Source organism: Hemiscyllium ocellatum, chromosome 26 (assembly GCF_020745735.1).
Source record: "Hemiscyllium ocellatum isolate sHemOce1 chromosome 26, sHemOce1.pat.X.cur, whole genome shotgun sequence".
NCBI lineage: Eukaryota > Metazoa > Chordata > Chondrichthyes > Orectolobiformes > Hemiscylliidae > Hemiscyllium > Hemiscyllium ocellatum.
Window position 1 is genome coordinate 16,092,385 of NC_083426.1, and position 15,274 is coordinate 16,107,658.

Here is a 15,274-nt window from a genome sequence, read left to right on the forward strand (position 1 = left end):
AACACAAAATTTCAAATGTTGAAAGGTACTCTTAAACAGGTAAAGTCATAGCTTTATTTTTAACCAGACCATGGGGCTGCTCTGCCATTAAAAAGGGATGGCTGGTGGTGGTTTAACCCAAGGGTTACCATTCCTCATGTGAAGGGTGGAGGGGAGCCCTTTCCTGGTCACTTCAGCCAGTGGGGAAATGGAACCAGGCTTTTGGGATCACTTCGTAATACATAAAAGGTACTCTAACAAAAATCAAGAACAAAACATTGTTAGGACTTTTCATAATCCAACATTATGTGTAACAAACTAATCTTTCTGTACCTCTCCTCCATTCACTACTCACCATATTTAATCTGAGCAATGTCGCCTACAACAATCTCCGCCACTGGAATCTGGATAACCTGACCCTTGCGGATCACAGTGAACTTCTGCTCCTGTTCAATGCGACTTTGCAGCCCACGGAACTGCTTCTCCTTACTCCAGTCATTGAAGGCTGTCACCAGCACCACACAAATAACAGAGAGGAGAATAGCTGCACCTTCAATCCAGCCAGCCTCTGCCTCTCCTTCATCTTCGCCACCTGTGGCTTCCCCACATACTGCAAGATATGGTAAAAGACAATTACAGATGTAAAGACCAGACTGACAAAGTTGTTTACAATTAGGATTCATCCTGGTCATTAATGGTTAGAAAAATAAAAATACCTTTTCTTTTACAAAAGCTTTTCACTTGGTGGCACTGCCAAGTTTGCAGATGGAAAGAAAATACTTTTACATCTTGCGTCAAAAATTCATTCACGGAATGTGGGCATCACCAGCTTTACTTTACTTTTTAATAATACTCCTCACTGCGCAGAAGGCAGTTAAAAATCACATTGCTTTGGGTCTGAAGTCAAATATAGACTAGACCAGGTAGCTGCTCCTCCCCGAAGGATATTACTGATCCAGCTGAGTTTTTACAATAACTGGCAGCGGTTAACATGGTCACAATTAGGCAAGCACCTTTCTTCCAAACTTTACTGAATTCAAATTGTCCCATAGTGAGTTTGCCCCTAGAACTTTAGACTTCTTGATGAAGGGATTATGCCAATTCTCCTGCTCCTTGGATGCAGTGTTTTTCTAGCACCACACTCTCCACTCGAGTAATCCAGATTCCCCAATGACATAACCATTGATTCACAGCCTCCTCTTCACATAAATGAATGACTGCAATCGAAAGTTGCCATAGTCAAGGAACCAATAGAAACTGAAAGTGGTGCCAAACAGTACATAGTTATTTATCTACGGATATTCAATTAAAAATTGCTTGGCATTATCTTCAAGATCCTGGAGAACTGTAAAACTTCAAAATTAGAGGAAAATCTAAAGTGAAATATTTTCAATGCATATTAATATGTCGGAATAATGTTCAGGAATGAAGTCCAATTTAAACCAAGTCATTTTCCTCCTTGCACTGGCTAACAATTCTGGTTAGCTCTTGCACGAAATTCTCCTGATGAGCATGGCCCCAGAATATTCAAATGAATTTAGTTATTGTGACAATGCTGTCACTTTAAGAGGTTAGTTTGACCTGCTTTTACTTTGGAGAGAGGTTGTAAGGCAGAGGTATTGAGGTGTCTCTAAGAAAGAAAACAATTTGAGAGGCCTGAAGGAGTTTTTTTTGTAAAAGCAATGGAACAATGGAGGCAGCCTGGGTGTGGCCAGCTCTCTCAGCCCAGGCTTTCTAGTGCTTTTTTTAAAAGAAAGTTTTTAGCTTTAGTTTGAAGCAGGAGCCTTTGGGGTCTTTGAACAGTCAACGATTCAGCGAATGCCTCTTGGCTGCTAAACTCAATGTTCTCCTGATATTTTTTTTCACTTGAATTGGAGAACCACGTATGTGAATCTGTGTCTGAATTTGCCTTTTTGTCAAGGGATGTGTTTAATGTGATGTTACTATATCAGAACAGTTAATTAGTAATAGATACTGTATCTATTATTCTTTTAAGTTTTCCAATGATTAAGTTAATCTAAATCCCTCTTTCTTTTGTTTGTATTTTAACTATATAGTGTTCAAAAACTGCGTTTTGCATAATGTCAAGTTAGTTGGCCAGTCACATCACATTTGGAACACGGCACTTCACATCTATTTTTAAAATTAGAAAAAAGTTAGGGTCTAGGCTACCACGTTAAAATATTTCGAGGGGTCTGTCTGGTCTGGTCCATAACTTATAAATCATTGATAGGACTGGGTGCCAAACCAATGCCTGGATATGGAAAAAGACAGCACTTCTCCCCTCATCAAGGTTCCCCATCCACACATCTTTAAATGTAAATTGAAACGGTTTTCATTCCTTCCCTACTCCTATACTATTTAATATCTCCCACACTGCACTATTACTCAGTGAACAGACTCCTCTCCAGAATCATCACAAGTCTGAAAAACTGGAAAGAGAGTTAATTATTTTTCAAGAGATTCTGGTCATTAGTGATTATGAAGCTGTGTATATACACACTTATTAATTATTGCAATTAGATGATTTTTCCGATTTTAGGTTTTTTGCAGGTACCATCCCTTAATAAGAGATAAATTTGAACACTTACATTCGCTGTCCCCTCCAGGAGGGCGGTAAAAGGAAAGGCCCAAAGATATAATGGCTGCAATCTCTAGTATAATTAAAGTTACATCTTGTAGTGCTTCCCATACTAACTGCAGAAATGTTTTTGGCTTTTTGGGTGGTATAAAGTTCTGACCAAACACTTGTTTTCGTTTGTCGAGATCAGCTGGATTGCCAGATAAACCTGAGGAAAGAAAGAAAGAAGCTGTTACTTAAAAGTGCTCTCAGTACAAGGTGTTTAGGGATAGACAGTGAATTTCAAGCAGTCAGAATGTTATCAGTAATGTCTCTTGCACATTCCCTTTAAAGAGGTCCAAGTGGCACAGATTTCAAGGTTGGATGCACATGTTTGCCATCTGGACTTTATATGGCATCCAACTGAGCTGAAACAATTTCCCTTTATAGGTCACTGATATATTTTGAAGATGGTCATGAATGTTGATGATGAAGTGTAACTCCCACAAAAAGCAGACGGTTATGCAGTGTTTTAGAACTAAAGGTCCTGTGAAATGGTAGAATATGCACTTATTCTTGCTATTCCCCACAGTAAACTTTAGACCAGCATATAGTCCGCAAACTGCAGAATGGGGGAACGTTCATTCCTTTTGATGAAAAAACATTAAAGTCAATCCTTCATGAAACCTGCCATTTAACCTGAATCACCACTGGTTGTGAGGAAGTTACTTTTGTTTAACAGTCATAACTATCTTGAAAATGTTCCAAATCATTTTATATACAAACAGTAAACCATTCAGCTCATTGGCCTTTTCCTCTATTCACCATCATTTTCCTAACTTTGATTCCTAGTCATTGATCAGTCAACTGCAATTTTGAAATTTCAGTCATGGAGAATCCAAAGCTTTTGGGGAGGTGAAATAAAGTTTTAGTTTTCCCATCTGAGTGCAAACAAGTTTCTTGAATATACTCCTGAAAGGGACTAGCTTTAATTTTAGGATTGCTCCCTTGTTTCTAGACAAGAGGAGAAAAAAAAAATTCTCTGTATGTTATCAAGACTGTTATTGTTTTGAACAGATCAATGAAATCACTCTTCAAAGGAATCCAGTTGGTTCTGCTATTACACTTGTTTCTTCAATATGAAATGGCTTTAATGCAATTGAAGAATGCAGACCGTTATTTACAGAATGCAAACTTTCCTTACCTGTATTTGCTATAACATTAGTTGAAATGGTATGGCCACTGCTGGATTGCACGAGAACCAAACCATCATATTATATCAGAACTGACTGTACAACCTTATTTTATGCAATCTGTCATTAATTTAACCCTTAAGTGCTGGTCTTATCCCAGTGAAACGGTGTATATCCAGGTTTGTATATTCCCACCCACCCCCCCATCACACTAACAGATGCAGATCAGACCCAAAATGCAAGTCTCTTAAAAGGTAAATGGAATGCAGTATTTTATATTTTTGTTTGTGTTTCATTTCTCCAAGATGCAGAGACTAGCTTTTTTCAAAAATTGCCCAAATCTCTCAATAGTCCATTTTTGCTTATGAAATTTGCCACACATTGTGGTATGCATTGTGGAATGATTATTACAAAGCTGAATGGTCTATGACTGTGCAGCGACTACAACTCTGGGGCAATTGGCTTCTGCTTAGAAGGGTAAAGAAAAATGGAAAAGTAAAGTTTTGTTTCTTAATATTAAATTATTCAATTAAATTACTTATCGTTCTGCCTCTGAAATATCAAGACCCATTTACCAGACAACGCCTGCGACCTTCTCCAATGTACACAAAAACGTACATATTCCAAAACAGAATTTCAGTCTTCTTCACTGGTACTTTTTCTCTTCCTTTCATTTCACAAGTTTTCATAGAATAACAGGACAAATTGGTGACTGAAGTAGCTTTTATATTGAAGAGAGTGACACCAGTTCCTGGCTTACTAGTTTTAGTGACTAATAGCAAACCAAAACGGACTTGCCAGATTTTCTGGAAGTTGGCAGGCAGGAAACTGCATTTTTTTTTTAAAAAAAGTGCAACCTTTCCAGGTTGCAGCTTAAATTCAAAAGTAACCTGAGATTTATCGAACAATTCTGCTGAACCAATTCGTTAGAGGCAGGGGACATCAGCACACCTCTCAACCAATCATAGCAGCTAGAGTCTCACATTAAGCTTACGACACGATGAAACACGAAGAATAGTTTGTTTATCTATTGAACAGGACACAAGGAACAGTTTTCCAGAACATGCAGTTGCCATGTTAGAGAGTGCAGACATACTGATGATGAAATTGATATCAATGCAGCAACTGGTCATTTAGTAAGCAACACCTAGGTAATCACAGATCCCCTACAGTGCAGATGGGGGCCATTTGGCCCATCAGACTTGCACCGACCCTCTGAAGAGCATTCTATCCAGACCCACCTCGCATTTACCATGGCTAACCCAACTAGCCTGTACACTATGGATGATTTAGCATGGCCAATCCTCCTAACCTGCACTTGTTGGACAATGGGAGAAAACCGAGCACCTGGAGAAAACCCACACAGACACTGGAAGAACTACACACAGACACACATTCGCCAAGGGGGCTGGAATCAAACCCAAATCCCTGGCACTGTGAGGCAGCAGTGCTAACCACTGTGCCACCCTAACAACTCAAAGAAATGTTGGGGAGGTCTTGGCTAGCAGTGGAATAAACCAGACTCCATGACACAGTAGAGTGAAAGTAATTTGAAGATGATGCAAAAAAAAAACGTGAGAACAAGTGTGGTCTTCCTGGAAAAGACAGACAGTCACAAGCTCACTATCCTCTCTTGAAAAATCTGTAAGCTTACAAGAGGGAAATTCATTAAAATATCATGGAAATGCACAGCCCCATTGAAATATTTAGCTGTGCATTATTTCCAGGGTTGCTACATGTAGGCTCAAAATAAATCTACAGCCCTCAATATAAATAATAAATACACTCCTTGTAAGTTTCACTGCAAACCTTAGGGTGTAAAGGATATGGATATGGAGGTTCCATTGGAACAGTAAATGCAGCTGCTGCAGGCTGGAAAGATTTTTAGGTTGATATGAGGAATACAAGGAAAGAGCCAAGATTGATTCAGCCCATTTAGCTCCTATAACATTTTGAAACAAAACACTGGGCACATATAGTCCAGGCTCATTGCCACTCTAACTCTCGGTTAGAAGTCAGGCAATGTATGTTTCTTGCCTTGGTAGAAAGCAATCGCTTACTTTCTTCACTAAAACGCCAAGATACCCAAATACAGCTGACAGTAAACAAGATTATAAACCTGTGCTGTACTGTATACTATATACCATGTTGGCAAGCGAATGGATCATAATGCAACTAAACTATTGCTGGAATAAATGTACACTGTCAATTCAGGAAAACATTACCAAGAAATCTTCAAAATTACTCCATTTGAAGCCCAAGTGAGTTCTGATTAAGCTTAAATGTAGGAAGATCATTTCCACATTAAGAGCAATACAAGACCATTTCCTAAAAAGCAGATTGACTTAAGCTGCTTTTATATCACAATGTCCGTACAAGCTCTTGACGTCTGTATGTACTGCTCGATGGCTTCCAGCAAGCTCTGCTTTAGGGGAGGGTGTACAGGTCACTATGACAAGCTGCTGAGCCACTGTTATGGGGCTTGAACAAAATTTAATTGTTTACAGGAATAGGCCCCTGGAACAGCCTTACAGTGATATCATGGAACTGCACATCTCTGCGGAAAAGTATCACATATAGTGGGTGGAGTTAGAACTTTGGAAAAATCATAAAAAGAAAATACACTGGAATGAGAGACTCACGCAGAAAACACAAGGGCGGAATTAATAAAAAAAAATTACATTATATTACTAAATTACTACAAAATAATCATAGCATAGTATTACCATGCATAATGTCATTCGTACAGAAATAAGTACCCCACCAAATTCCTTTTTGAGGATCTCAACCTACTATAACGGGGATGAATCTTACTGAGACTCTAGCAACCAGTTCTCACTGTAATCTCAAATATTGTCCCATGAAGTTAATTTATCGAGTTGCCCAGCAGAAGGCCACTGGGACCCTCTACATAGGAGTACTTCACAGCCATTAACAGAAGCATGCAGCATACTTCTATTAAGCATTCTTAAATTTACCTCAATGGATAGCTGCTTAACTGGAAGGTGATTGGAAGATTGCCAAAGCTGGGCAATTAAACACAAATATTTGTTACATGCCTATATTTCTGCCCCCCATCCAAACAAGCATTCCTCAACAAAACCACATTATAAGCTCACCAGAAGGGCTAGGAAAAAAAATCATGCAGAGATAAAATCATAATCAGATCTTATCCCACACTTTACACTTTCATCAAAATCTAGTCTGTGGTAGTAGCAATAAGAGTGCATTTTCAAATGTTAAGACCAATTGCAAACGCAATAAGCAATCACAGTGACAGCAAATGGGAAGTTCCACTTACTGTCAGACTTAAAGTCTTTCAAAAAACATCATACTGCATGATTGAATTGTAACTAGAGAACAGATGCTCAGTCAGTGGAGCATTGCAATAGCAATTTGCTGATCAATACAGCAATATCTTTTTTGCTTTATCAAGATTCCATCTGCCCTCAAGCATTATTGGTACTGCACTTTGTCTGAAGCAGAACAATAAAAATGCTAAAAGAGCATCTCAATGAGGCACAAGACTTCAATTCGATACAAGTGGGCTTTTTGTAATTGTTAATATGTCTGAGGCATGATTCCATTCTGACCAGAACACTGGTGCTTTAAATTTTAAATGTCAAAGACATGAGATATACAGATAAGTAGAGCAAATATTGACAAGAGATGGAACAGAATTATAGAGTCATACAGCATGGAAACAGACCCTTTGGTCCAAGTCCTCCTCTCAAGATCTGAGAGATGTGGGGTATGGGGAGTTTTGTGGCAGAATTACTTGTTAAACGTCTTATTAACTGCTCAACTTGCCTCATTCAATATACAACTTCTAATCTCACCAAATGTACCAAACACTTGAGAGGAGAGAAAGGGGAAAAAAAAGGGGAGAGGGGGAGAGAGAGAGAGAGAGAGAGCAATTATCAGAAAATCCAACATTGGGTGCCTTTGTAAGGGTGGTTCAGTTCCCTTGGTGACTGTCTGTATGGAGTTTGCGCTTCCTCTGGGTATTCTGGTTTCCTCCCACAGTCCAAAGATGGGCAGGTTAGATGAACTGGCAGGTACAGAAACTATGGTCAAATGGCAGAGCCACTGTGGGTCTCATCTCCAGAATGTTCTTTTATTCCCTGCCAAAATCATCACAATTTTGCAAACAAGAGAATCATCAAATCACACTTTTACCTTTTTGGAAGCTGCACTCAAAGTAGGATGGGGCAACTGTTGGGGAAGGAGAGGATGTGGGGAGAGAGATGAAACTCTGAAAAGGACAAAACGTTTATAATCACCAATCAACTGCAGTGTTCATTTGGGTAAGCAGATATTTGCTACTGTTCCTATGCCTTTGGCACAACAGATTCAACAAACAGCAAAGCAGACTGTTTTTAGCACCTTAATCCATCCCTGAAGTATACAGGGATCCTCAAGTGATGAGTGGTATCTAACAGGTAGCTCAATTAGTAGCAACCACAAGCCTGAATTCCCGAGTCAACAATACACTTGGTGTTACTTTAGAATAACACAGCGTGAAGTGCAGTTAAATTGTGTAGTAATCATTTATAAAGGACTTCTAAACATTTAAATGAGGAGCCTCAATTTCTAAAGCAACTGGAACTTATTTGGTCTAATAATAGCAGTAGAAATACACTTGGGTCCCACTATGTAGCACCCCAAACTTTTTAAGTGAAGTAGGATTTCTCCAGTATGGTAACAAACGCCCCATCAGGAGGATTTCCAGTTTAATGAGTGAGCTTTGCCAACGCAGTAGTAAAAGACATTTCAGTTGATTTCGGCTTCCTTAAGTTCAGAACAATGTTAGCCTGTTAGTGATACACCAGTAAAAGATATAGCCATAAATTTGCTGAATATGCATACGAATTGCTGTTTGATCTAGGAAACAAATCAATATACACATCTTTTATACTGAACCAGTTATATTATTCAATAATTACTCCTCTATACAACCCTCTAATGGCTCCAGCCTATCTGCAGTCCTTTCCCCACTACTCCCAAAGCAACAATGTAAACAACACATACAATGAGCAGCAGGTATTAAGTTTTTTAAAAAGTGCAGCATTCTATTCAATAGTTACTGGTTTTAAATCAGCCCTTTTCCCATATCCGTTCATAATCAAAATACAGAAGAAAAAAAATAATGGTTTTTACAATAATGAACCTCAAGGACCATTGTATTAGTTGGGTCCCAGTTTAGAAATCAAGTGAGAAAAACAAAACATTGACACTTAACTCGGAACGATAACCAATTTCCAATCAATATAGAGAGCCAAGGGAACCACAGTTTGGCACCAATTACCTAAAGTTCTACAGGACTTCTGCTTGGTTCGTTAATAGACTAGATAGTTCAGCCACACTCATTTCACATTTTGATTTAAATGCTACATTTCAGGCAAGGTCTTTTTTCCAGGGTAAGGGAATCCAGACCTAGAGGGCATAGGTGTAAGGTGAAAGGGGAAAGATATAAAAAAGAGCCAAGGGTAACTTTGTCACACAGAGGATGGTATGTCTATGTGACAAGGAGGATGAGGATGAGGACACAATTACAATATTTAGAACGGCATCTGGATGGGCTCATGAATTGGAAGGGTTTAAGAGAGATATGGGCCAAATGGGCCTAGATTAATTTAGGACATCTGGTCAACATGGACGAGTTGGGCCGAAGGGTCTTTCTGTGCTGTGCAGCTCTGGCTTTATAACTGGAAATAGGCATGACAAAATAAGTTGACAAATCATGGTCAGTAAATGCTTCTATCTCCGTTACTTCAAAAACTCTTTCAAAAGCAACTTTTTACCATTTACAGCTCCTGCATGGCAACATTTAATGCTCTGTTTATTTTTAGTTCACAGAAATACATGCTGTTTTCATGTATTCAGGGAGAAAACAGAAATATTCATTGGATTAACTACATCCATTAGTGGTTTGGTCCAGAACTATGGAAAAATATTTCAAAAAGCTGTCCAAACCAGAGTTCCCAGACCAAAGTAAAGCAAGAGTGGGGAAGGAAAAAGCAACAACCACTGCAGAGAACTGGGTCTTTCTGCCCACACTTCAGGTCTCAGTACAGTAACTGTTGGCTTCTTTGATGTACACCTGCCAAGCCAAGTATTACACTTTGTGATAGAAGCTGCTTATTCTAGACAAAATTGAATCGCTTACAAAGCTTGATGTTATCCAACTCATCGAAGGGGATTTATGGAGAACATATGGCCCACTGGGTGTCTAAACTGTGCCCATGAACTACACAAACCCCAGGTGATCTGGCTCACTTTGTTCAGTCAGGCAATACAGTCCTATTCACCTTATCATTTCCTCCATTATGCAAATGGCTACACTTCAAAACTCCTTCATTGATTATGAACCACTATTCAGATATTAGGTAATCATGAAGTGCACAATGCAGATGCAAGTGTTTGGCTCATTTTTTAATTTACTCACGCTTGGCGACTTTCACTGAATTTTTATGGACATTGTAGTATGGAAAGTGTACTTTTGCCTCACTGGTGAATCAATTCTAAATTGGAATAATAGGATTGCTCAATATCAGCGACTTTAAATATAATGGCAATATTGATAGGAATGTCATATGTGGCCTGAAGATTTATTTTATTAGGATGTGAACAACATAATTAAAAGGCAACATTCTTTTGTCCATTCCCAGTTGCTGTGGGCCATTGACAATACTGAGACACAGTAGCGTCACAAACTATATTTGTGGCAATTTTCCAGCATGGGACTAACTGGATTATCAAAACAATCCAGCAGATTTCATCACAATTTCCTGCCAGATAAATGACCACATTTATTGAATTCAGTTTCACAACTTGCCAGCCAAGGTCCTGATCTAGTTTGCTGGTCCAGTTCCAAAGAAACTGGAGGCCATCCTACCCCTTCTCTGACCATATGCAAACTATTTACACAATGACACAAGTAAGGTCAACTGCGATAGCATGACATTGTGGTGGGGGGTGGGGTTCAGAGAATGTTAGAAATGGACAGTTAATTTTAAACAATCGTCCTGATACATTTTAAGACAGTGTGCAGGGAACATTCTTCCATTTTCAACTCCGTAATGGAGAGAAAATATGAAATCCTGTCACTGCATGCCAAACTGGCAAATTCCTAGTCACTAATTCCAACTTTGGATAAATCTCTTCGCAGTGGGATATTGCTTCTAGAACATATTCAATTATACCCAAATCACTATAACTTTCACGTTTTGACCATGCTGGTTAACCTGGCAAAGATTATAAACTTACATGCTAACTATAGCAAGATGCCATATTTACATATCCTACACAGGGGGTGAAGGAAGGTCATTCTATTACACATGGCAAATTCAAATAATTCCGTTCAGATTTTCACTGAAGCATAAACAGCTCCTTCAAGGTTGAAAGCAAGCTGACACTTACAGGAATGATATAAATGGGAGGAGAAATTCTCAATAAACCTGACATCTCACTAAGTCTTAGAACTGCGTACATAATTTATTGAGTTGAAGGCAATGGGCACTAAGTCAAAAATCCTGCTTTCAAGAGATTTAAGAACAGCTTCTTCCCCACTTATTGGACTTGTGAACAGACCTCAAACATTCATTCTGACCTCTCTTTCTGTGCTGTTAACACTGTATTCTGCACTCTGTATGGTACGATCTGCCTCCATAGCATGCAAAACACCACTTTTCCCTGTATATCGGTACGCATGACAACAGTAAATCAAATTCAACCTCAAAATCTCTCAATGGTCAGGCATTTCTATTTTTGCTTTACAACCATGCACTATCAATTCACAAGGCTGCATAGTACTGTTGAACATCACCGTTGCAAGTCAAAGAGCTGATATGAAATTAGAAAACTGTACTGGAAGCAAAAAGAATGTTATACTTGTGAAGTACAATGGTTTAGAAAATTATGTTTAATTGTAAATAATTCTAATCACAATAGATATGATGCAAGCTCTCAGATCTCCATGCTAACTAATTTGATAAGTCTCAGTCCTGGTAACACTGAAAACTATTCGTGATACATAAATCTCAGACAGAAAATATGAAAGCTCATGCAAAAAAGTGAAAATAACGTTTTTGTTCATTTGGAATGCACCATGCTCAACGTATTACAAAAATGCAACAGTTAAAGAAGCCATTAATTCTCTTCCCCAACAGCAGTGAGGGCTGTCCATGATGGAGTTACAGATTTTTGATCAACACGGGAGCTTGTGATTTGGGGGAGTGAAGGGGGTTAGCGGAGGGGGAATGGATTTATCAGCATATCAGATCAACCATGATCCTATTGTCTTGTGTAGGCTTGAGGGGCCAAGTTGACACTTCTTCTTAAGCTTACAATTAACTGTAAAATGCAATGGTCTGGTGCTCAGTAAGGGGATTGGGTGCCGAGGGCACGAATGGTATTCTTCTGAACTGGAACTAAAGTACATGGTTGAAGTTGAATTTCAGGAGATTTATTCTTTACTGATTGTACTACACCTGACCTGGGAATGTTTAATTCTGACATGAGGTGCCTAAAATGGCACTGCCATCCCTCATTTTGCACAAAAAAGGTGTTTAGAATAAAGGCAGGATTAAACAGGAGTGTTTTATCTCATTGGAGCGATGGGTAAGATTTGTAGTAAATGTGGTGGAATTATAGAAATCTGAGAATCACAAGACACTGAATCATCACAAATCATGATTTGAGATGTATATTCATCTTTAAAATGAGGATTTCTTCAATAGTGCGTGCGCTTGCTTCCATAGGCAAAAGCACTAGAATCTCAAAACACAATTTGATATTGCAGCAACGAGACATGCTCAATTACATTTACCTTGTGACACCTGCCATAGGGCCATCAGATATGAAGTAGCTAATGCGCCTTATAATCAAAACAGTAAAAAAAATGTAATCTTACTTTGGATGAATTATCCCTCTGCCATAACTTTTTAACTATTAACTTGTAAATAACCTGATGGAAGGCACAGCAGCATCTTGATATTTGCATCAATACTGCATCTCATTACAAACAGAGCCCAGAATCAGGGTCTGCTCTTGGAGACGGAAGTCCTCTCGACTCCAAAGTTGGTTTGTGTCTCTTTACCCAATTTCTGCTCCACAAATTAATCACTCTGTACAAACTCCAAACTTGAGGTGGAAATACACACCAAAAGTTAATTCCTGTTTTGGGAGAAGCAATTTTCATAGACAAAAAAATGAAAAGAAACTCAACAGTCACCGGTATTACTCGAGAAAGCCTCGAGACAGGAGCAGTAACAACGAAGGCTTTAGTTCCACAATAACTCTCATTACTAGCACACTATTCCCACACTGGCTGAGGTTACAATGAAGGACTCCATCTCGACATCACCCCTTGCCTTACGCGTGGTGACCGTCAGGTTAAACCATCACCAATCGTCATCTCTCTCTCTCCTTAGAGAGCAGTGCTATGGTTCTCTGGGACAATATAGTGACTGAGTCATAGGGTCATAGACAACACGTGCAGGAGTAGGCCATTCTACCCTTCATTATGATCATGGCTGATCATCCTCAATTAGTATCCTGTTCCTGCCTTATCTCCATAAGCTGGATCAGTGGTGCTGGAAGAGCACAGCAGTTCAGGCAGCATCCAAAGTGCAGCAAAATCGACGTTTTGGGCAAAAGCCCTTCATCAGGAATAAAGGCAGTGAGCCTGAAGCATGGAGAGATAAGCCCTTGATCCCACTATCCTTGAGAGCTCTATCCAACTCTTTATTAAACGAATCCAGAGACTGGACCTCCACTGCTTTCTGGAGCAGAGCATTCCACACACACCACTCTCTGGGTGAAGACGTTTCTCCTCATCTGTCCTAAATGCCCTACCCCTTAGTTTTAAGCTGTATCCTCTGGTTTGATACCCTCTCAGCCTTCTAAACTCAAGGGTATACAAGTCCAGTCGCTCCAATCTTTCAACATAACAGTCCCGCCATTCCAGGAATTGACCTCGTGAACCTACGCTGCACTCCCTCAATAGCCAGAATGTCTTTCCTCAAATTTGGAGACCACAACTGCACACAATATTCTAGGTGCGATCTCACCAGGGCCCTGTACAGCTGCAGAAGAACCTCTTTGCTTCCATACTCAATCCCTCTTGTTATGAAGGCCAGCATGCTATTAGCTTTCTTCACTACCTGCTGTACCTGCATGCTTGCCTTCATTGACTGGTGTACAAGAACACCCAGATCTCTCTGTACTGCCCCTTTACCTAACTGGACTCCATTTAGGTAGTAATCAGCCTTCCTGTTCTTGCCACCTAAGTGGATAACCATACATTTATCCACATTAAACTGCATCTGCCATGCATCTGACCACTCACCTAACCTGTCCAGGTCACCCTGTAATCTCCTAACATCCTCCTCACATTTCACCCTGCCACCCAGCTAATGTTACAATGCCATCTTCTATATCATTTATACATATTGTAAAAAGCTGCGATCCCAGCACTGATCCCTGCGGGACCCCACTGGTCACCGCCTGCCATTCTGAAAGGGAGCCGTTTATCACTACTTTGTTTCCTGTCAGCCAACCAATTTTCAATCCAAGTCAGTACTTTGCCCCCAATACCATGCACCCTAATTTTGCACACTAACCTCCTGTATGGGACTTTATCAAAGGCTTTCTGAAAGACCAGGTACACTACATCCACTGGATCGCCCTTGTCCATCTTCAGAGTTACATCCGCAGAAAATGAGGATGTATATCTCAGAGATACACAGCATGGAAACAGACCCTTCAGTCCAAATCGTCCAAATATACTAAATAAACCTAGTCCCATTTGGCAACATTTGGTTGATGTCCCTCTAAACCATTCCTATTCATACACCCAACCAGATACCCTTTAAATGTTGTAATTGTACCAGACTTTACTTACTGTTTGTACACTGTTCACATTAAAGGGGAAAAACACAGAATTCCTGTAGTTTGGAAGTAGGCCATTTGGCCCATCAAGTCCACATTGACCCTCCGAAGAGTATCCCATTCTAACCCATGTCACTACCCAATCCCTGTAACCCTGCCTTTTCCATGGCCAAACCACCAAACCTGCACATCTTTGGAATGGGGAGGAAACTGAAGCACTCAGAGGAAACCCACACAGACAGGGAGAACGTGCAAACTCCTGACAGACAGCTGCCAGAGGGATCGGACCCAGGTCTCTGGTGCTGTGAGGCAGCAGTGCTAACCATGGAGTCACTGTGCTGCCCTGATTAGGGACAAAAACCACCAATCCAACCAGACTCTTGAGCCTTTTCGGTCATGTAATTTGGCCATGACTGATACATACTCAATTCATCGTTCTTTGCCCCATTATCTCTCAATATCCTTACCTGACTAAAAGCACCGATCACTGCCTTGAAGGTTTCCAAAGATGTTTGAGGCACAAGTTCAAAATTCTGACTGCAATCCAGGGCATTGAATACTAATACAAGGATGTCATGAACCTTTATAAATCTCTCAGAAATAGTGTAACCGATTCTCGGCACCACACTTTAGGAGGAGACCAGAATAT

General features: G+C 39.9%; 1 protein-coding gene across 6 annotated transcripts in view; it reads right to left on the reverse strand.

Moving 5' to 3' along the window:
- LOC132828364 (plasma membrane calcium-transporting ATPase 1-like) overlaps positions 1–15,274 on the reverse strand; it is a 227,553-nt gene that overhangs the window by 104,027 nt on the left and 108,252 nt on the right. For all 6 annotated transcript variants that reach the window (XM_060845401.1, XM_060845402.1, XM_060845398.1 and 3 more), the window contains exons 3-4: positions 2,571–2,768; positions 335–589 (exon numbers count right to left, since the gene is read on the reverse strand). In XM_060845401.1, coding sequence (XP_060701384.1) covers positions 335–589; positions 2,571–2,768 — 453 coding nt within the window. The remainder of the gene's footprint in view (positions 1–334; positions 590–2,570; positions 2,769–15,274) is intronic.